We start from the raw sequence: 23,944 nt of genomic DNA on the forward strand, positions 1-23,944 counted from the left end.
TTAGTTGCCCAGATAAAATCTGAGACTTTTACAGCCTTCTTTTATGTAATTCTGCATAGGCGGATATCAAAATTATGATTTTCTTTTGTGTATCTATTCACAGCAGTGTAACTAGGTAATATTTACATTATTTTAGACACCAGATTTGAAATCTGACAAGTTTTACCTTTCATCTGGTACCAGATTTATGCCTGTAGCCCTTATAGTTTTGGAGATATACTTATTTATGTGTATGCATGTTGTTTTAGGCGAAATTTCGCCTGAATTCGATCAAGATTCTAGGTGAATAGGATAAAAAATTTATTTGATAGATATCACTATGAAACTTCCCCAGTTTATTACCAACTTAAAAACAAAAAAAATGTATTGCAAGTTTTCTGGGATTCCATGTTTTTATATGACCTGAATTGAAATCTCCAGTTAGCAGAGGACCATAGAACTGCATGTGGAGTAGCACCCCATGCTTTAAACAAACATGTGCAACCAAAACCCTAAAGGGGCATCCTGATGGGACGTCCTAGGTGTGAGGTGAGGTTCAGGTGCTTCAGGGAAGTGAGAATGTCACACATAGCGGCTTTAAAGAACTATATCATGAAGGCTAAACAGTGATATACACATACGGTAGTTCAGACTGAAATGGACATTTTATTGACATAAGAGAGTGTACAATCAAAGGTTTACAATAAGGAGTGACGTATATGAGGGTTACAGAAACCATACTATATGAACCTTCCATTCTGTTAGGTGCCATGGTAGCTTGTTCTGGTTAAGTGCAGGTTAAATGAAATGCTATGAATTCAACATCATCATCTAAAAACTTTGCACATTAAAATTTTTTATAGCCTTAACTGGGCTTTTTAACGGGACTGAACAAGGTGAAGTACATCTCAGGTAAAGGTTTATATAGTCTTAATTTCACTAGGCCTTTTTGCAAAGCACACCGTATTACTACAATGCACTGTGTACACAAGAATTCTTGGTCCTTTGTTGGTAAGCAAGCGCTATGTTATCTTGTTTATTACACACCATGCCAGTGAAAGGAAATTCATTTTAAAAGCAAACAAACACAAACTTGGCATTTGAGGAGGTTTTCTCAGTGTGAAAATGGTTCTGGTTAGGCTGAACTGGGACAGCAGCATATGGAGTATTAATAAGCCATTTTACTCTATAGAGAATGCATTTGAACCAGTTACATAAATTCCAATTCAATACATTTACAGCACATTACTGAAAGTAAAAAATAAAGCTGACAGTACAGCTACATAAAAGACAATAAGATTATGCAAATGAATGGCAATATCACTGCATGAAGTTTAGTACACCCATGTAGCTGCAGTAGACGGAGCAATTATAAAAACAATTAGGCATAAAATGATCAGCTGCAGAGGTCTTAAAAAATGGCACTTACATGCAAACACAACTAGCTGTGAAATTAAGTGGTTCCCAAACAAATAGCAGAATGCTGATCCTTTAAAGCCTAATGAATTAACAATGTCAAGTTGTCTTGTTCTCACTTCCTGACCACCACTTGGGCCAGAATTACTGGCTCAGAGGTGCCAACTGTTAGCCTTTGTAAATACTAAAACTGACAAGCAAATACCATTTCAGAAAAAAGTGCAGATACCTCTAAATGGAATATAATCTTGTAATGTAAAGATCAAGTCTGGAGTACCTGAAACAGAATGGTTATCAAAAATACAAATAAAGAAAAGGCGATAAACAACTCTGAAAATCTAAAAAGACAAAAAGCAATGGAGTTGAGGAAATTTAGATTTCCACTCAGTTTCACCATCAATCACGTCTTACAACATTAAGACATCTACAAACAGCGGGGAATGAGATACATCTAGTTTCCACAAGGAGGTAAACTGGAAGGTGAAGTTAAAGAATGGAATGCAGGTAAATGCCGAAACAAAGGAGACACCTACATCAAGTGTGCAGAACTTCAACTGGAAGAATGCAATGTTTTTATTTAAGGAGAAATTCCATCATTTTGTGATCAGTTGATGATAGACGAATTTTTAGGTGGCATCCCAAAATCTGGGATGGGTTCACACATTTGGGAATAGAATTCATAGTATATAGTTTACATATTTTCTACTTCCATTAAGTCATTGAGCGACCACTCAAGAATACCTCAATCTACTCACTTGCATCCAACAAGAAAACTCTCAGTGTAGAAAACCCTTTTGATATACAATATGTTGGCGATCACTGCATGGCCTTGTGTTTACTTGTATTTGCATTGCCTGTGAACGGACTGAGTGAGGTTAAACTAAGGTAAATGCACCCAGCTTTCTTTCAAAATGATGTGTATCCCTTGCAGAATGTGGTGTTTCCATTGTTTGGCAGTTATTTGTACATGGAAGCAAATACTATGTACTGCCATTTGTCTTCATGAAAAAAAAAGATGGGTTGAGAGGTACACAGAGGAACAGAGCAAACTTCAGTTCTTCAGGACTGAGTCATACACCTGGTAAACATACTGAGACACCTCAGGAGCCCGGCATTTTAATGACAGCTGTGGAAGGAGAGAGAGAACAGGGAGATTTTGATCAACTTCTGCTGCTAAATAAACTCCTGCCCAAACAATTTATTTCTCTTAAAATGAATTTAAAAAAACATACATACAGAGACCAAATCTGACAACTGTTTTGAATGACCTGTAGCCATACATAATGGCTCTTAAAATACGGTCCAATCTTTAGCTATGCCAGAACTGTAGATAAAGAGTGTAAATTCACATATTACACAAAGCATAGGCTGGAAAAAAGCACGTGAACCATGATTTTTAGTAACAAGTAGGACCTCTTTTGGCAAAAATAACCTCAACTAAAAAAATGTGTACACTATTTTATAGATGCCGCCATATTTGGTATTTTGGCGTTGTATCAGTGGAGAGTGGTGTGCATTGTGGGATAGCCTGGGGACATTAAAAAAAAACATGGAAAACCATGGTTGAATGTAGTGATGTGGATAACACTGAAACATAGAAAGTTTCTGATTTGCGGGCTCATTTAATGTCTTTGGGTGTACCTGCAGGTGACCAATGCAAAGCCCAGTTAGTTGGTAAAGAAAGAGGAGAAATCCCACATTAAACAGGCCTTGGTTAAGTGTGGTATCCTAACTGGGCGTTTGTCAAAACCAGAAAGACGCTCAAACAGTTCACCAGCCGATTGAAGGGAGGAGAAGGACAACAGCTGTCTTAAGTGTAAATCAGGGTTGATTCCTTATGTGGCAGGAGTGTCGAAACAGCTGAGACATATTTTCCAAACACCGTGTCTCGGTTGCTTTCAAAACCCAGAACATGCGGCGCCAGAAACTGGTCCACCCCAAGGATCGGGTCCCCCAGCACAAACAGAGCAATATAGTGTACGCTGTTAAGGATTACCATGAATTGTACATCGTGGAAACCAAACAGACTGTGGTGAAGAGGATGGCAAAACACAGAAGAGCTACCTTGTCAGGCCAGGACTCCGCGGTCTACACCCATCTATAGGCCAGTGGCCACTCTTTCTAGGATGAGAATGTGCACAGACCCCATCACCACCACAGACTCTTTTAAATTCCTTGGAACATACATCAGCAATAACCTGATGTGGAAAATTAACACTGCACACCTCACTGCAAAAGCTCAACGACTTTACTTTCTTAGGCAGCTTAAAAAATACCAGATCAAACATCAACTTCTCGTTCTGTTTTACTCAGCCATTATCGAGTCCATCATAACATCTTCTATTACAGTATTACAGTATGGTATGGCAGGACGGACAGTCAAACACTGAAAAAAAAACTGCAGCAGATTGTCAACAAGGCATCCAAATCAGGTAACCCACTTCTCTCAGTTGAATCTCTACATACTCACCGGACAGTAAAGCGAGCAAAGAAGATCATTTCCGACCCCTCACATCCTGCTCATCACCTCTTCCAACTCCTTCCCTCAGGGAGGCGCTACAGCTCACTGTCCACTAAGACTAAACGCTTCACAGTTTTTCCCCCTAGCCATCAGGACTCTGAATTCCTCGCTATGGTCCCCTCCTCACACACCACTGGCATGCATGCTATCATTCACCTATAGTCCATGGGCCAGAGCCCAAAATTTCCTATTTCGGTACACTCAAGGTGGCAAAACTTACTTATAATTTTTGAAAGGATCCATGTCTGTAGATGATATTTTGGTATGATAACAATTCCTGAGTGGCAGCTGTATCACAGTTATCAGCTCATGAAGTTAACCACCCCCTAAAGTAAATTGCATTTTAGACGCTGGTGCATATCCTGGTTTAGCCTCATGGTCAGGACATTTTTCAATGTTCTATAATATTGTCTTTGGTATCATTTTAAAGGGGACCTTCTTAGCTTTCATTCAAGCCCTGTTGTGGATATTTCTCACAAATATAGAGGTCACTTCAGCTCTTCAACCCATCAATAACACACATCTTTCTGCAATGTTCGCCTAAACTATATACTTTCTTTTAGCCCTGTGGCATCTAGGAATATCAGGGACACAAAACACAAAAACTGGAATACTCACAGGACTGTAAAGATTCAGGAAATGTATAATATACCCATACTATTTCATTGTGTGAGGTGATTGTGAACCTTAAATTAGAAGGGCATTATTACTAAGAAACTAACTAGACCAAAGCCAGTTAGTCCATGGGTCAGACCAGATATCGATATCACCCAAGGTGACACAACTTCACTGGTGGCATTTTATTTGGTACACTAACAGAAGTAAAATAATACATGATAACCTTTCCAAATGAGCAGCTATTTCATTTTTCTTTCAGGAAACCTGTTTCTGTGACTCTCACGATTGTGTATTTGCCCAGATTTTTACAAATATAGCATTTCAACACCCCTGGTACTGATTAGCCTAGCTTAAACTCTGGGACAGTTCTTAGTTGGCCAACAACCAAGGATAACCAGTACTGTGTACTTCCATTCATTGTGCTAAGCTAGGCTAACGTGCAGCCAGATAGCTTTCTACTAAACACATATAGAGGAAACTGGTATCTATCTTCTTGTCTCACTCTGGAGAAGATTGTAAGCTAATTTCCCATAATGTTACCATGTTCTTTTAATGTATATGTTAATATGATTAGTTAAAGTGGCTACGAGGAACTTTCATCTTGTGTTGATTTTAGCGGCCTCATGTGGACAAAATACAGCTGTTGCATAGCAACTAGGTAATGTATCTATTTGTGGCTATGTAAGATAAATAATGGTAATATGACGCTGGTGAAGCAAAGTAAACTTTGTTTTAGTAGTGTTCATACACCTAAGTTACATGTATTTGTTTGTATGTGGCAGGTGAGAACTGACTGAATATGGCCACTGGTGAACAAGCAAGTTTTTACCAAATACCAAAGCGCCCACTGGTGGAGTGCATTATCCACTGTTCTGATGATACAGATAAGCTGGTTTCACTACAAAGTGTCGACTCATGGAGAACTCTGCTCAGGGCAGCTCAGATACGAAATCATGCACCAGTTTTGAAACTGGCAAAAGACATTCCTGAGGGACAGATTCCAGCAATCTACTACCACAGAAAGTGTCGCAGTATCTTCACTATGAAGCAAATTCTTGATGGCCTCCTTGCAAAAGAAAAGAAAAGTTGTGTCTCTGCTGAAGAGAAACAATCTAAGAGAGTAGCTCGACATGCTCCAAGTACATCTAGGACTTATGATGCAGAGTGCATATTTTGTCAGAAAAACAGCAAATATTCCAAGAGACAGAATACGAGAGAAGTACTGGTGCAGTGTCGAGAACTGCGAGCTGATGCAAAGATCAGGAGTGCAGCCACAAAGAAAAGGGACAGCAGAATCCTTGCCATTGTGAGTAGAGACCTTGTAGCAGCTGAAGGGCACTACCACAGGTCATGCTATAGACTTTACACCAAAGAAGAGGTTTCCAAAGGAGAGGTTGCCAGCAATGAAGATGATGATGCTGCAGCCCAGTATGAAGCTGCTGTGAATAAGGCATACAATGAGCTGTTCCTCTTCATCAGGATGGAGCTTTTTGGCAATCCTCAAGTGATGACAATGACTGATCTCTCTTCTAGACTGGTAGCTTCAATGAACTCCCAAGGCATTGCCCAAGTCAAGGAATCAACCAAGAAGCACATAAGGTGAAACCTGGAGAGTGAGTTTGCTGGAGCCTTGCAGATATTCCCTGATGAGAAAGGAAAATTCCTCCTCTATCCCGATAACTTGTCCATGAGGGAACTTGCCAAAGAAAATCAGTCTCTCAAAAGGGAGCTGCAGACCCTGAAAAGTGTCAGTGCACAAGATGTTATAGCCAAAGCAGCCATCAAATTGAGAGCAGACATTAAAAGTCAAGATGTTCCTCAAACCTGGCCGCCTGAAGTCAAACCAGAAGCAGAATGTCCTACCATTCCAGAGTCGCTCATTATCTTCCTGTACTCTCTACTCACAGGCTCAAATGATCCTGATCATGCATCCCAGAGAGTGCAGTGCCTTCTGCAGTCATTTGGCCATGACATAGTATATGCAGTGACATGTGGAAATACCAAGCCTTCCAAGCACATTGTTCTGCCATTCAGTGTCAAATCGTTGACAGGAAATGTAGAGTTGATAAACATCCTCAACCGACTTGGTCACAGTGTGTCCTATTCACAGATGGAAGAGATCAACACTGCCCTGTGTCTCCAGAAACTCTCATCATCAGGGAGTGGCATTGCCCTTCCAGCTAACATCCATCCTGGCATATTCACAACTTTAGCCTGGGACAATATCGACCGTCTTGAAGAAACTGTCAGTGGTGAGGGAACATCTCACAGAGTCAATGGGATTGCTGTGCAAGCAAAGCCAGTCAACCCACTTCCTGTCCAACCCATGCCCACTGTTCCCAAAACAAAGAAGAGAAGCATTGATGGACCCCCACCAATGTTACCAACTTACAATGCTGGACAACGGGTAGGGCCACCACAAAGCAAAAAGTCAGATGCCGATACTGCAGCCAATACTAAGCTTGCCAGAGAGAAAAACCTTCTTTGGGTCCTAGCACGCATGTCACAACAAGAAGAACAGTCAGTCAGCAGCTGGACAGGCTTCAACATCCTGACTCGAGGAGAGATGACGGTCATCCCCGACAATATAGGCTATCTGCCTACCATCAAGGCTCCAGCGACACAAATGTCTACTGTCAACGAGGTGCTTAACCAGTCACTGAGCATCATGCAGTGCTTAGGCCTGAGGAAGATTGTCTGTGTCTTTGACCAAGCCCTGTATGCGAAGGCTGTCGAGATCACATGGAAACACCATGACAAGTTCCATGATATCATCGTTAGGCTTGGGGTATTCCACACCATCTGCACACTGCTGGCAATAATAGGAAAGCGTTTCCAAGATGCTGGACTCAAAGACCTCTGCATTGAGTCTGGCATGATTGCAGAAGGCTCAATTGCTGGTGTTATGGATGGCCGCAAGTACAACAGGGCAGTGCGACTACACAAGCTCCTGTATGACGCTCTCATGCGACTGACCTTGAATGGTTTCCTGTCCTGGTTGGAAGAAACTCACAGGAATGACATGGTTCACCTGAATGAGACACTGAAGACCATTGACAGCCTTGGGAAAGAAGTCTCACAACATGCTTTGAAGGAGGTCCTCGAGAACAGCTCTTGTACACGCATCATGGATCTATTTGAAGTCTACCGTGAGTTCCTTAGAGGTGGAAACGGCAGCCTCTCGAACTTCTGGATGTCCTATTTGGACATGGTTGAAATCTTGTTGGGGCTCATCCGAGCATCCAGAGAGGGAGACTGGATGCTACACTTGGCTAGCATTCGAGCAATGATCCCATGGTGCTTTGCTTATGACAGGATGAATTATGCACGCTACCTCCCCTACTACTACGCCCAGATGTCTGAGCTGCCCATCACACACCCAGATGTGTACACAGAATTCATGGAAGGAGGCTTCTCAGTCCAACTGGGCTCCACCAATCCCTTTGGCCGAATCCCTGTTGACCAAGCTATAGAAGAAACGGTGAACAAAGACACCCAAACAGCTGGAGGGACAAAGGGATTCAGCTTGAAGCCAGGAGCTGTGACCAAATATTATCTCACAGCTGAGTATAAAAGCATGTACCTCAGACAGCTGAGAGACCTGACAGGTCAAGGCAGGTGCAAATTGTCTCATCCAGATCTACAGAGTCTAAGGATCAAGAGAGATGAAGCAGATGTCCAGTCTCTCATGGACCTTATGGAGAATAACTGGCTCAATCCTATGTCCCCTGATGAGATTGATTTGGTTAGCCTCTCCACTGGCAACATGGCTCCACCTGATGTGACCATAGATCTCTTGAGAGCTCTTGAGAAAGCAGAAGAGGCCTACCAAGCATTCCAGCAAACAAGGTTAGATGCAGACCCACCACCTGTGAAATTCCACGACAAGATGACCAAGCAAAGTCTGAAAACATTCTCCAATGTCAGCACAAAACAAGCTTATGGAAAGAAAGCACAGGATGTGGTTCTGAAGGCAGATAGAAACCTTTTCAGTCACATGATCCTGGTGGCTGAAAGCAGGAAGGTGAATCTGAAGGATGTCCTTGCCTACCCATTGGGCCCACTACCATGGGCACTGGCAAATGCTGATGGGTCCTTACGAAAAACAAACAAGGCTGCACTTGCCAGAGAGCTTGAAAAGAATGTATCTCCTGCAGAAGACATCCCAATCCCATCTACTTCCATCATTGATGGGATGAGCCTGGTCCAAAAAATGAATGGCAACAACAAAACCTTTGCACAGGTGGCAGAGTCAGCCTTGACCCAGGTCCTCCATGAGGGAGCACAGAGTGGGAGGATTGATGTTGTTTTTGATGTCTATCACCAGACTTCGATCAAAGATGCTGAACGACTGAACCGGGGTGGAGACATCACTCTCCAGTACAAGAATCTTGCAGGGGGACACCACGTCCAGCAGTGGAGAAAATTTCTGTGCAGTTCCTCCAACAAGACCAGTCTCATCAAGTTTCTGGTGGAAGAGTGGAAACTCCCACGATACAGAGCTATGCTGCATGGCAAGGTGTTGTACATGACCTGTGAGGAAACCTGCTACAAGTTGACAGAAGATGGGTGTGAGGAAGCAGCAGAACTGCACTCCACACATGAAGAAGCTGACACCCGTCTGCTCCTGCATGCATTGCATGCAGCAAATGCGGGCTCAAAGTCAGTTATCATCACAGCTGAGGACGCTGATGTCATGGTGCTTTGTCTTGGCTTCCAGAAGGACATCACCTGTCCCATCTACCAGAAGTGTGGGACTCAGAACCGCACACGGTTTGTCGACATCACCAAACTGGCAAGTTCACTTGGAGACAGCATCTGTGACAGCCTAATTGGCTTACATGCCTTCACAGGCTGCGACACTGTCAGTGCATTCGCTGGTCGAGGGAAGCTGAATGCCCTGAAGATAGTGAGAAAGCACACTTCCTGCCAAGAGACTTTTAGTCAACTGGGACAGACATGGAATGTGAGTGATGAGCTGTTCCAGAAAATTGAGCAGTTCACCTGTCGGATGTATGTTGCTTATAGCAGCACTGCTGAGGTGAACAAACTGCGTTACCAGCTCTTCTGCACCAAAAGGGGAGAGGTTGAGTCCAGCCAGCTGCCACCATGTAGAGACTGTCTCTTTATGCATGTTCAACGAGCCAACTATCAGGCAGCAATATGGAAGTGCTGTCTGCAGGCTAACCCTGTGGTGCCAAGCCCTACTGAGTATGGATGGACAGACGATGAAGGCAAGCTGGCCATTTACTGGATGCGCTCCCCACCTGCACCAGATGTAGTCTTGGAAATGCTAACATGCAAGTGTGTGCATTCATGCAAAATGCCAAGCTGCATGTGCCTGTCAAATGGACTTCCATGCACAGACATGTGCAGGTTACAGACATGCAGTAACCAAAAACAGCAGGATGGTCCAGAACTGGACTCTGAACTTGGGGAGTCAGATGATGAGAGAAACGAGCGGTTTGATGAATGACAGTGTGATGATTCTGATGGTATTACTGTGGTAGTAGTCTATTGATGCACAGGATGTTGATTCTGGACTTGGTTACCCAGAGCTTGATAACAATAATGTAACCATATTCACATATACCCATTACCCTACCCATTACCATTACATATACCCACAAATGATATGGGATTACATGTATCATTGACTAAGTATATGTATATGTCAATGTTGTTTAAAATATTAAAATAGTTCATTACCTCACTATGGTATTCCTTTTTATCATGTATTTTGATTGTGTATTTAAGCAAATGTATAGAGACCAGTTTGTGACCTAACTGGCTTTGGTCTAGTTCTCATTTAAGGTTCACAATCACCTCACACAATGAAATAGTATGGGTATATTATACATTTCCTGAATCTTTACAGTCCTGTGAGTATTCCAGTTTTTGTGTTTTGTGTCCCTGATATTCCTAGATGCCACAGGGCTAAAAGAAAGTATATAGTTTAGGCGAACATTGCAGAAAGATGTGTGTTATTGACGGGTTGAAGAGCTCAAGTGACCTCTATATTTGTGAGAAATATCCACAACAGGGCTTGAATGAAAGCTAAGAAGGTCCCCTTTAAAATGATACCAAAGACAATATTATAGAACATTGAAAAATGTCCTGACCATGAGGCTAAACCAGGATATGCACCAGCGTCTAAAATGCAATTTAGTTTAGCGGGTGGTTAACTTCATGAGCTGATAACTGTGATACAGCTGCCACTCAGGAATGGTTATCATACCAAAATATCATCTACAGACATGGATCCTTTCAAAAATTATAATTAAGTTTTGCCACCTTGAGTGTACCGAAATATCGTCTGGCCCATGGACTACTAATTGTGCGTAATATGTTTGTTTTTGCTATTGTGTAACTGTATTGTTCGTGATGATATGTGGCGTGTCTGCTGTTGTCCATGTATGTATTGTGCTGCAGAGTTTAATGTGTACCGAAAACAAATTCTACCGGCCTTGGTCATGCAGCTAATAAAACAATCTAATCTAATCTAATCTAATCTAATCTAATCTAATCTAATCTAATCTAATCTAATTCAAGCCTTAAATGCCACAAATGCTACATTTTGTGATGAAGAAATGATTTTCCTTTGCATCTATGTATTTATGAATGCAACATTGAAGCCCTCAGACATGAATCACACCAGTTAAAAAGAATCCTAGAGAGGAAAATTCAAGCGGGCATAGACAGACCCTGCAGCATAGCTGAACTCGCAAAATTCATGTAGTCATATCATGAGGTGTTCATCAACCCCCTAGATCGTGTAAAATAGTGATCACCATACCTGTGAGTACAGCTGCATGTGAAAGGAGCTTTTCAGTATGCAATATAATTGACCTTTCGCAAAGTCCCGCCCCCCTTAGTTACTGTTGCTATGCCCATCAAGCTTTTCAGAACCATCCAGGAAGTAGCCAGAAAACACCAAAACATGAAGGAAGAAATCAGCGCAAATAAGTGATGTATTTTGGAGTAATTCATCCTTAATATCATCCCGTGAAAGGCAGAAGGGGTTACAGTATGCAGGAGGGACACATTCAGAATATTAATTAAAAGTAAAACTGACTTGCATGGACTCTGGGGCTGCCGGGTGCGATTGTAATTGAGTGTAAAGCTTACCGGTTGCAATCAAAGAACGAGAAACCCCATCAACTAATTCTGAAACACATTGTGGACCAATTGCACTCTTGCACTGTAGGGTAAGTTAAATATTTCAGGTTTTATTGGTATTGTGGCAGACACTAGGGGCTATGCCTCTCACCCAGCAGGACTGTGAGCTGGGGGCGTGGTTTACGTTCCCGGGCTTGCTGGTGCAGGGTTGTTCCTACTGTAGTTGGGTTTTGGAGCTGAGGAATAAACAGCAAACTCGCCTTCGTCTCCTGTGTTTTTTCCTCATCCTGCCACATTGGTGACCCCGAATTGAACATGTTTGGAGCGGAAGATGAGTGTGAATCCACTTCGGCCACGCCGCCCCAACTCTCACAGCCGGCCGTTCTCGCCGCGGCTGTGAAACTCACAGAGTTCTGGCAGAGCGACCCGGCTTCATGGTTCCAGCATGTCGAGGTGCTGTTACACCTGCGTGGAATCTCCGCGGACGACTCCAGATATTATTTGGTCGTCGCTGTGCTGGACCAGCAGTCCACACGCCGGGCCATGCAGCTGTTGCGCGCCCCTCCGCAACATGATAAATACGTGGCCCTCAAACATCTTCTGCTCCGGAGGTACAGCCTATCTGCCGCAGAGAGGGCAGATAGAATCCTTTCCCTATCCGGTTTGGGTGACGGGACGGCTGTGGATCTCATGGACAATATGCTGTCACTGCTAGGCTCGGACGAAGGCGGATTCCTTTTCCCGCACGTTTTCCTGTGCCAGCTCACGTCTCCTGTGCGCGCGGCTTTGGCTAACTCCCCGTGTCTGGCCGCTGGTGACTGCCGAGGTTTGGCTGAGGAGGCCGATCGGGTCCTGCTGGCTACCAGACGGTTCTCTGTACGGAGTGTGGCATCTGAGCCTCTGCAGTCGGCGTCGGAGGATGCGGACCCGGCGCTGGTGGCTGGAGTGACTGCCCGGAGACAGTGCGGGAGCGGCCTCTGTTTCTTCCACCAGCGGTGGAAGGCGAGGCGTTGCGTCCCTCCGTGCACGTTTGAGGCACCGGGAAACTCCAGGGCCAGCGCTCAGTAGCAGCTGTGGGCGCTGGCGGACGTAGTGAGCTGCTCTTCATTAAGGACATGATGTCAGGAAGACGGTTTCTGGTGGACTCAGGCTCGCAAAAGAGTCTACGCCCTCCTGCTAAGACAGACAGGTCGACCGAAGGCGGCGGCCCACAGTTAAGTAGTTAAGTGCAGCTAACGATTCGTCCATTGCGACGTTTGGCACAAGGTTGGTGACTGCTTGCTTCCACGGGCGCCATTTTGAGTGGGACTTTGTAGTGGCCGCCATTACTGTTCCTATTATCGGCGCGGATTTTCTGTGTGCTAATGGTCTGCTGGTTGATGTTGCAAACCGCCGTTTAATTGATGCTGTGTCTTTCGCCACTGTTCCGTGCAAGACAGGGGGAGCCGGGCCGTTAACACATGCTAACTTTTTAGCATTAGGGGATGTTTTTCAGTGTTTGCTGGCGGATTTTCCATCGGTGACTACGCCTGCCTTTTCCATCGTGGTTACTAAACACGGGGTAGAACATTTCATTCCCATTCTGGGACTGCCAGTTTTTGCCCGCGCGCGCGCCTCAACACAGTAAAATTGGCTACAGCCAAGGAGGAGTTCGCCATCATGGAGCGCCTGGGTATAGTGAGGCGTTCCAACAGCCCGTGGGCCTCGCTGCTTCACATGGTGCCCAAGGCGGATGGGTCGTGGCGGCCTTGCGGCGACTTTCGCCACCTGAAAGATGTCACCGCCAATGACCGCTATCCCATCCCACACATACAGGACTTTTCCATACACCTGGCGGGTACCACTATTTTCTCTAAGGTGGACCTGGTGCGCGGCTATCATCAGGTTCCCGTGTGCGCAGAGGACGTGCCCAAGACAGCAGTGATCACCCCATTTGGGCTTTTTGAGTTCATGCGCATGCCTTTTGGCTTGAAGGGGGCTGCACAAACCTTTCAGAGGCTGATGGACTTGCTGTTGCGTGACCTTGATTTCGTGTTCGTTTATCTCGACGGCATATTAGTGGCCAGTCCGTCAGCTGAAGAGCACCTGGCGCACCTGAAACAGGTTTTCCGTCGTTTGGACGAACACGGCCTGACAGTCAACCCGGCCAAGTGTCAGTTTGGACTGCCGGTGATTGACTTCTTGGGTTACCGCATTTCGCCGCAAGGCACGGTCCCGTTGCCTTCTAAGATGCAAGTGGTGGCGGAATTTCCCCACACGGTCTCTATAAGGCATTGCAGGAATTCTTGGGCATGGTGAATTTCTATAACCGTTTCCTCCCTCGCGCTGCCCACCTCCTTCAGCCACTTTACGAAGCCCTGCGGCTTAAGAAGGCTAACCACCCTGTCGACTGGACTCCCGAACGGGTCCAGGCCTTTGACGGAGCTAAGTGCGCCCTGGCTAACGCTGCCCTCCTCGCCCATCCCACACCCACGGCGTCCATAGCTTTAACAACCGATGCATCTGACATAGCCGTGGGGGCTGTGGTTGAACAGCGTGTGGCGAATGCGTGGCAGTCACTCGCATTTTTTAGCCGCAAACTGCGAGATAGCGAGCGCAAGTACAGCGTTTTTGACCGGGAGTTGCTGGCACTGCACCTTGCAACCCGGCATTTCCGCTTCCTGCTGGAGGGTCGCCCATTCACGGCTTATGTGGATCATAAACCGCTGACTTTCGCCGTGTCAAAGGTGACTGAGCCGTGGTCTGCTCGTCAGCAGCGCCACCTAGCAGCAATCTCCGAGTTCACAACGGACATTCAGCATGCGGCCGGGAAGTCCAACCCTGTTGCTGATTGTCTGTCGCGTGTGCTTGTGTGCCCTGTGCACCTCGGTGTGGATTTCTCCGCTATGGCTGCCGACCAGCCCAGCGACCCGGACGTCTTTGCCCTTAGGTTAACGCGTACCGGCCTCAAACTGGAGGACGCTGTGATGCAGAAAGGCAGTCCTGCCCTCCTCTGTGATGCCTCCACCGGCCGCCCCCGCCCCGTTGGGTATAGTGGCGCCCCGTGGCCAGGCGCCGTCGAGTTTTCGATTCGATTCACTCCCTCTCGCACCCTGGAGTTGGTGAAGTTGGTCGGTTCCAAGTTCGTCTGGCCTGGCCTCCGCAAGGACGTAAAAGGGGTGGGCCACTGCATGTGTAGCGTGCCAGCACGCTAAGGTCCACCAGCACACTAAGTCGCCCCTCGAACCGTTTCCGATCCTGGCCAGACGTTTCGACCACGTGCATGTGGACCTGGTGGGCCCTCTACCTTCTTCACAGGGTTTTACGCACCTGCTCACAATGGTGGATCGGACCACCAGGTGGCCAGAGGCTGTCCCTCTGTCCTCCACAACATCCTCGGATGTTGTACGCGCTTTTCTTTCCTCCTGGGTCGCCCGTTTCGGCGCTCTGTCAGATATCACCTCAGACAGGGGCTCCCAGTTCATGTCAGAGCTGTGGTCGGCACTTGCGCGATCCTTGGGTGTGCAGGTACACCGCACTACCGCGTACCACCCTCAGGCTAACGGCTTGTGTGAACGTTTTCACTGGTCGCTCAAGGCAGCGCTGCGTGCTGTGCTCTTGGATGGTAACTGGGTGGATCGTTTACCTTGGGTTATGCTCGGGTTGCGTTCGGCTCCTAAGGAGGACCTCGACGCTTCGCCCGCTGAGCTGGTGCTCGGTCAGCCGCTCCGCGTCCCTGGGGAATTTTTGCCTGGGAGTTCCACTCCTCGACCCTGTCCGGCCGTTTATCCTTTTTTGTTCGACAGCACTCGAGTTCCAGGCCCCGTTCACCATTGTTTTCCGCGGTCGTTCGTGCCTGCGGAGCTTATGTCGGCTCGTTTTGTTTTTGTACGGCATGATGCTCACCGCTCGCCCCTCCAACCTCCATACGATGGCCCATTTCGGGTTCTTGAGACGGGTCCTAAGGGTTTTGTGCTGGATATGGGTGGGCGTAGGGAGCGTGTCACGCTTGATAGGCTTAAACCGGTGCACAGGGTGGCAGGCGAAGTTGTGTTTCCGGCCCAGGTTCCCCGTCGGGGTCGTCCTCCTTCCAGGACCCTGGCAGTGTCTTCACGGGTTCAGCGTTCTGCTTCTCAGCCGACTTTGGACAGTGTTTCACCTACTGTTTCGGCTGAGAGATGGCGCAGCCTTTATGGCAGGCTGCTTAAGCCTCCAGTGAGACTCTAATTTTCTTTCCAGGAGTCCCTTCTGGGTGTTCGGGGGGGGGGGGGGGCTGTGTGGCGGACACACACTAGGGCCTATGCATCTCACCCAGCAGGACTGTGCGCTGGGGGCGTGGTTTACGTTCCTGGGCTTGCTAGTGCAGGGTTGTTCCTGCTGTAGTTTGGTTTTGGAGCTGAGGAATAAACAGCAAACTCGCCTTAGTCTCCTGTGTTTTTTTCCTCATCCTGCCACAGTATATTTTTAATAATCAATTGTCAACATCACCAAATTATAGTGTTGATTTTGGCCAAAGATCCCTATGGCGTTCTTTTATCCAGGCTTTTTCAGAGGTTCTGTATGGGCTCCTGGGGGTCGCAGGGCGGCCAGGGACATGCCCCGGGGCCAGGAGAACCGCCCCATGATTATTTTTTACCTTCGGACCAGAACCGGTATTTTCAACAAAATAAGGCAAACGAGATGCCTCCGCGGGTGGATGACTTTTCCGAACGGCCGGTCCCCACCTGGAGCTCACAGAGGGGAGAAATGTTTAAAATAGGCCAGATATGGGGAGGTCAGACTGGCCAGAGACCATCCCAGCCGACCCTCCCCGTAGGTCCATATGCTCTGAAATGAAAGGTGGAACCTGGCTAACCTGTGACTAGCATAACAAAGTTATGTTAGTGGGCTAGCTATCATTAAATAGATAGATAGATAGATTAGATAGATACTAGATAGATAGATGGATAGATAGATTATTTTATTTTATTATCTCTGGCCACAGACTAAGCTGGTTATGTTCATCAGGTACATTAATAATGTTATTTTTTTCGTCAGTAATACATTGATATGTTGATAATGGTAATAATCATTGTGTGGGTAAAAGTAACAGTAATAATATGTTAGCTATATTAGCTATCAATAATAGCTAGTAGCAAGCTTAGCTTGGAATAGACAGGTATTTTTGTTGATTTTGGATGGATTAAGCTGGCCATGGGTTATGCTATACTATGAAATCAATTGCCGACACTGCGCTTCTTGCTTTCTGGGTTTCGGGAAGGGAAAGAAAACTACACCCCCTCCAAACTTTTCCTGATATCTAGTATCCGATTTGCAGATCCCATGTGCACACCATTTCAGCATTTTGCTATCTGTTTGAAAGCCTGACGGACCTCCCTCCGTAGAAACCGTTGCTAAGGTAGGATTGGACAAGCACCGTTCTGGGGCGGTGAGCTGAGGATGAACCTGAGTTCAGGTTCATCCCGTTTCCACTGATCATCCTTGAGATGTTTCTACATCTTGATTGGAGTCCACCTGCAGTAAATTCAATTGATCGGACATGATTTGGAAAGGCACACACCTGTGTATATAAGGTCCCACTGTTGACAGTGCATGTCAGAGCAGAAACCAAGCAATGAAGTCAAAGGAATTGTCTGTGGACCTCTGAGACAGGATTGTATCGAGGCACAGATCTGGGAAAGGGTACAAAACAATTTCTACAGCTTTGAAGGTCCCGAAGAGCACAGTGGTCTCCATCATTCGTAAATGGAAGAAGTTTGGATCCACCAGGACTCTTCCTAGAGCTGGCCACCCAGCCAAACTGAGCAATCGGGGGAGAAGGGCCTTGGTCAGGGAGGTGACCAAGAACCCGATGGTCACTCTGACAGAGCTGTGGAGATGGGAGAACCTTCCAGAAGGACAACCATCTCTGCAGCACTCCACCAATCAGGCCTTTATGTTAGAGTGGCCAGATGGAAGCCTCTGCTCAGTAAAAGGCACATGACAGCCCACTTGGAGTTTGCCAGAAAGCACCTAAAGGACTCTCAGACCATGAGAAACAAGATTCTCTGGTCTGATGAAACCAAGATTGAACTCTTTGGCCTGAATGCCAAATGTCACGTCTGGAGGAAACCAGGCACCTTTCATCACCTTGCTAATACCATCCCTACAGTGAAGCATGGTGGTGGCAGAATCATGCTGTGGGGAAGTTTTTCAGCGGCAGGAACTGGGAGACTAGTCAGGATCGAGGGAAAGATGAATGGAGCAAAGTACAGAGAGATCCTTGATGAAAACCTGCTCCAGAGCACTCAGGACCTCAGACTGGGGCGAAGGTTTACCTTTCAACACGACAATGACCCTAAGCACACAGCCAAGACAATGAAAGAGTGGCTTCAGGACAAGTCTGTGAATGTCCTTGAGTGGCCCAGCCAGAGCCCAGACTTGAACCCCATTAAACATCTCTGGAAAGACCTGAAAATAGCTGTGCAGTGACGCTCCCCATCTAACCTTACAGAGCTCGAGAGGATCTGCAGAGAAGAATGGGAGAAATACCCCAAATATAGGTGTGCTAAACTTGTAGCTTCATACCCAAGAAGACTTGAGGCTGTAATCGCTGCCAAGGGTGCCTCAACCAAGTACTGAGTAAAGGGTGTGAATACTTATGTACATGCAATATTTCAGTTTTTTATTTTTAATAAATGTGCTAAAATTTCTAGAAAACCTTTTTCGCTTTGTCATTATGGGGTATTGTATGTAGATTGATGAGGAAAAAAAAGGAATTTAATCCATTTTGGAATAAGGCTGTAACATAACAAAATGTGGGGCAAGTGAAGGGGTGTGAATACTTTCTGGATGCACTGTATGAGTAAGTCCTCATGGTGTACTTGTATATGGCAGTCACTGTTGCCTGCATAAGCAAATGGTAAGAGTGAACAAAAAAGTTGACTATTTGGCCTACAGTGATTTGCCATGCAGAAAAAAAATAGACATCAGTTTAGGAACATTCTTGTCGGCAGGACAAAACCAAGAGATTACTGCCAAAACCTACAGTTATAAATACACGACTGTGAGCCTCCCAAAAGAGGACAGTTGTGACAAAGCTCAGAAAGAAGTCAACTACCAAAGAAAGAGCACAATTAGTTGAAAGCTAATGTTAAGAGATGGGTTTTCAGTTTACATCTGAAAAAGTCTACAGTGTCAGATTTTCTGATGTTGGCTGGGGGACTATTCAAAGAAAGAGGCGCGGTAAGGGAAGGCTCTGCAGCCTGCAGATGTGTTTTTAAGTCTAGGGACAGAGAGGAGGCCTGCACATTGAGAACGGAGTGCACGAGAAGGTATACAAGGCTGTATAAGATCTCACAAATATGAGGGGCAAGCCCATTTAGTATTTTATAGGTTAAAAGTAGCTCTTTAAAGTCAGATCTAGCATGAATGGGGAGCCACTGAAGGGAGGCTAGAATCAGTGTGATATGGTGAAGCTTTTTTGTTTTAGTTCATATTCTAGCAGCAGCATTTTTAAACCAGCTGAAGGTTTTTAGGGCTAGTGCAATCCAGGCCGGACACTGCAGTAATCTAATCTGGATGAAGCAAAAGCTGGATCAAGGGACATGGCTTGTCTAGACTCCACACTCAAAACACCCAGGTTGCTCATCATCTATGGTTGATCTCACGTAAGTTTTAATGATATTGAGTACTGAAAACCTCCTTTCTGTACTCACAGGTATGGTGACTGCTATTTTACACAATCTGAAGAGTAGATGAAGGTGAAGTCCAGCACTGTTTTTTTCCCCAGTCATCAAAACAGAGTATAGATTTCAAAGAATATTCTATTACTCCAACTTCTGCCAGTTCTGCAGTAAAGATGTTTCTTTCCTCAGTGTATTCCTACAGTTATTCAGGAGAAAATGGCAATTATGTGTGGTTACCATGGAGTTAAGGTTGTATACCTATGGAACACCTATGCGTGAATGAGAGGGAGGACAGCGGAATGGTGAGGATGCAAGGAGTAGAGGTGACGAAGGCATATGAGTTCAAATACTTGGGGTCAACTGTCCAAAGTAACGGGGAGTACAAAAGAGAGTATGGTTTCATGCCACGAAAGAGCACCACAGATGCGATGTTTGCTTTGAGAATGTTGATTGAGAAGTATAGAGAAGGCCAGAAAGAGTTGCATTGTGTCTTTGTAGATTTAGAGAAAGCTTATGACAGAGTGCCGTGAGAGGAGGTGTGGTATTGTATGAGGAAGTCAGGAGTTGCAGAGAAGTATGTAGGAGTGGTGCAGGATACGTATGAGGGAAGTGTGACAATGGTGAGGTGTGCGGTTGGAATGACAGATGGGTTCAAGGTGGAGGTGGGATTACATCAAGGATCGGCTCTGAGCCCTTTCTTGTTTGCAATGGTGATGGACAGGTTGACGGACAAGATCAGGCAGGAGTCTCCATGGACGATGATGTTCGCGGATGACATTGTGATCTGTAGCAAGAGTAGGGTGCAGGTTGAGGAGAGCCTGGAGAGGTGGAGGTATGCACTGGAGAGAAGAGGAATGAAAGTCAGTAGGAGCAAGACGGAATACCTATGCGTGAATGAGAGGGAGGACAGTGGACTGGTCAGGACGCAAGGAGTGGAGGTTACAAAGGCATTTGAGTTTAAATACTTGGGGTCAACTGTCCAAAGTAACAGGGAGTGCAGTAGAGAGGTGAAAAAGAGAGTGCAGGCAGGGTGGAGTGGGTGGAGAAGAGTGTCAGAAGTGATTTGCAACAGAAGGGTACCAGCAAGAGTTAAAGGGAAGGTTTACAAGACGGTTGTGAAACCAGCTATGTTATATGGTTTGGAGACAGTGGCATTGATAAAAAGATAGGAGGCAGAGCTGGAGGTGGCAGAGTTGAAGATGCTAAGATTTTCATTGGGAGTGACGAAGAAGGACAGGATTAGGAATGATTATATTAGAGGCACTGTTCAAGTTGGACAGTTTGGAGACAAAGCAAGAGAGGCAAGATTGAGATGGCTTGGACATGTGTGGAGGAAAGATGCTGGGTATATTGGGAGAAGGACGCTGAATATGGAGCTGCCAGGGAAGAGGAAAAGAGGACGGCCAAAGAGGAGGTTTATGGATGTGGTGAGGGAAGACATGCAGGTGGCTGGTGTGACAGAGGAAGATGCAGAAGACAGGAAGAAATGGAAAAGGATGATCCGTTGTAGCGACCCCTAACAGGAGCAGCCGAAAGTAGTAGTATGGAGTATGGATCATGGAGTTAAGGTTGTGAGCCATATCCACTTGCCTTCACTTCCACTATGACCAATAATAGTATAATATATTTAAAATGCATACTAAGCACATTTTAATGGGTAGTAATTACTAAACCTTTTTTGTGCTGTTAGTATGCAGTATATTCAATTAGTATGCAGTACGTAGCAGAGCACTTAGACACAGACATTATTCCAGAGGTCACATACTTTTTCCATTCTATGCTATTAGTTTGAGCAATACTGTATATTCAGTAAAGACAGGCAAAAGTACACATTTTTTCATGATTTTGTTAAATCACACTGTTTATCTGCTATGACCGTTAAATATCAGATCATATTTTAGATGCCATTTAAGCAGGAACGTAGGTAATTCAAACTGGTTCATGATTTTTTTTCTCACATCTATAGGCCTAAAGAGTTGAAAAAAAAATCAATAAAAATTTAGGCAATGGATAAAGAGATCAAGTAATACCACAGACTTTTTCTTTTGTTTAATTTAAGCACTCTCAGGTAGAATTTCACAGGAGCTAAAATTGACTGAACCCAAACATTTCTGTTGTAGCCTCTCCAAGTGTTAAAGACATTTCCTGCAAGTAGATTTTCCAGATCTCAGTTTGAGACAGGGTTTGCAGACTTTGGACTCTGTTCAATATGATGTACAGGTATCATTGTGGGCTGATAGTTATTAAGCACTATGTCTACCAGGCCTCATACAGGCTATGGGATCACTGCAATAGTAAACTAGACTAGAAAAGTAAGTTAATAACGGTTGTACAGCAAAAAAACAACCCAAACAAACAAACAAACAAAAACGCCTAGTCATGGCTGAAATCAAAAATAAATATTCTTATTTTCCATACCTTTCCATGACTGGAAATTTGAGTTTAATTTGTTTAGTTTATTAACCTATCAGACCTGCACAGGATTGTCCCTGTAAACATCAGTAGAGCAATTTGGATACAGATACTAAATTGCACAGAAAAAGAAAACCTGCAAATGACAATTATCAAGAGATTTACCATGCCATATAATATTTTTTCTAGCTTTACAATTCATTCCATTCACCTGTTAATAATGCCTACAAGTTATGTTTCTGAATAGTGAGGGTTTGTTTATACAACTATAAAGGGTTAATACCCTTTATAGTTTTTACATATAGTTTTTTAGCTTTTCATAATGTTTTTAACTAATGTTAAAAAAAAGTTTTGTGGCACTCCTTCAAAAGTTTCTGAAGATGTACCACATATAAGAAATATTCTCCATGTGAGCTTTACTTCATCATTAAACTTCACGAATATATTGCAAAGCAGTTTCCTTTTCCAATTTTTTTTTTTTTGTCTTGGAGACTCTTATTCCCTTCTCACACCTTTTCGACAAATACAAACACCTAAATTACAGTGATGATACGTCCCCTACCGTATAGTTGGGGTTACCAGGCTGAATCCGGAGCTCAGCCAAGATCCAAATTCCATTGGTGAGTTTGAGAGACTGGTAGAGCATGTCTTGTCCCTCCACATTTCTTTTGGCAATGGTGTAGATGTTATTGTTTTGCAGCTTTCCTGATACTGTGTCTGCATGAAAAGAGTCAAGCTCTTGTTAGCTTAATCATGAAAACAATTAGTTACTTTTCAATTATTGACCCACCACCAAAAAAACTATGAAATGTTACCACGCCTTAATATATACCACCATAGTTAAAACAAAATATATATATATATGCCACCATAGTAAAAATGGATGATCCACTGTGGTGACCCCTAACGGGAGCAGCCGAAAGTAGTAGTAATAGTAGTAGTAGTAGTAGTTAAAACAGTAATTATTTTCCCATTCTTCCACCTTAACCTGTCGTGCTTGGCATTAACAGCAGACTGAAATTTAACTGTGGTATCAAAAATTATAATCCTGGAGATAATTTTTTGGTTTAATTTAGTGAAACCCGTGACAATACTGGGAACTGCACTGGTAATATTGGTGTTGGACCACTCCAAATCCCATTTGAAGTAAACAGTTAAAATCTTGCACAGTTGTTCCCCTAGATGCAGAGAATGCTTTTTGATCACACTGACTGAGGTTGCTTGTGGACAATTCTAAAACAATTCTACTTTGGATCATGTTTAAAATGTATAGTTAAGTAAATATTGTTAAAACACCCAACAGGATCCTAGCAGACATGGACAAACAGGCCATCCTGACACATAAACTTTCCCATTGTACCATTCCAAACAAATGGACTGCCCTGTTTTGCCAGGTCTCTTAGTTCTTTCCCTTGAACCACTTGAACAGGTCATTCGACAACATCCCTTCATTACTTCCATTAATAATAAAACAACTGATGGACGCGTCATCACCTTGTCCATCCATCCATTATCCAAGCCGCTTATCCTGCTCTCAGAGTTGCGGGGATGCTGGAGCCTATCCCAGCAGTCATTGGGCGGCAGGCAGGGAGTCACCCTGGACAGGCCGCCAGGCCATCACATAGGGCCGACACACACACACACACACACACACACACACACACACACACACACACACACACACACACACATTCACACCTAGGGACAATTTAGTATGGCCGATTCACCTGACCTACATGTCTTTGGACTGTGGAAGGAAACCGGAGCACCCAGAGGAAACCCATGCAGACACGAGGAGAACTTGCAAATGCCACCCAGAGGACAACCCAGGATGCCCCCCAAGGTTGGACTACCCTAGGGCTTGAACCCAGGACCTTCTTGCTGTGAGGTGACCATGCTAACCACTGCGCCACTGTGCAGTGGTTGCAAGTCACATTGTATTTGAGTAAAGTTATTGAGATTAACCAGCTAGCTGCAAGTTATTTGTACATGCTTGTCAAGAGAGATCACAACCACAGCTCTGGATTCTTCCTGCAGAAACGTTCTTTTTAAGAATAATGACGCACTAGGACACATAGGGTGGAAAACTAGTGTTACACTGGGCTCAAATAAGATATGGTGTCCCTCTAATTGTCAAAGAGAATTTTAACTCATGCTTGCTGAATATCCAAAAGATCCAGTTGGTTGTCACTAAATGTCAGCCTGCATGGTTGTGCATTTCTTATCAAAATGA

General features: G+C 44.9%; 1 protein-coding gene across 2 annotated transcripts in view; it reads right to left on the reverse strand.

The window, feature by feature from the left end:
- Positions 1-626: 626 nt before the first annotated feature.
- The window catches only part of LOC130131992 (AP-1 complex subunit beta-1), a 112,996-nt gene continuing 89,678 nt past the window's right edge, over positions 627-23,944 (reverse strand). For both annotated transcript variants that reach the window (XM_056301714.1, XM_056301713.1), the window contains exons 21-22: positions 22,274-22,428; positions 627-2,521 (exon numbers count right to left, since the gene is read on the reverse strand). In XM_056301714.1, coding sequence (XP_056157689.1) covers positions 2,447-2,521; positions 22,274-22,428 — 230 coding nt within the window. In that variant the 3' untranslated portion in view covers positions 627-2,446. The remainder of the gene's footprint in view (positions 2,522-22,273; positions 22,429-23,944) is intronic.

This window comes from Lampris incognitus, unplaced genomic scaffold (assembly GCF_029633865.1).
Source record: "Lampris incognitus isolate fLamInc1 unplaced genomic scaffold, fLamInc1.hap2 H_4, whole genome shotgun sequence".
NCBI classification, from domain to species: domain Eukaryota; kingdom Metazoa; phylum Chordata; class Actinopteri; order Lampriformes; family Lampridae; genus Lampris; species Lampris incognitus.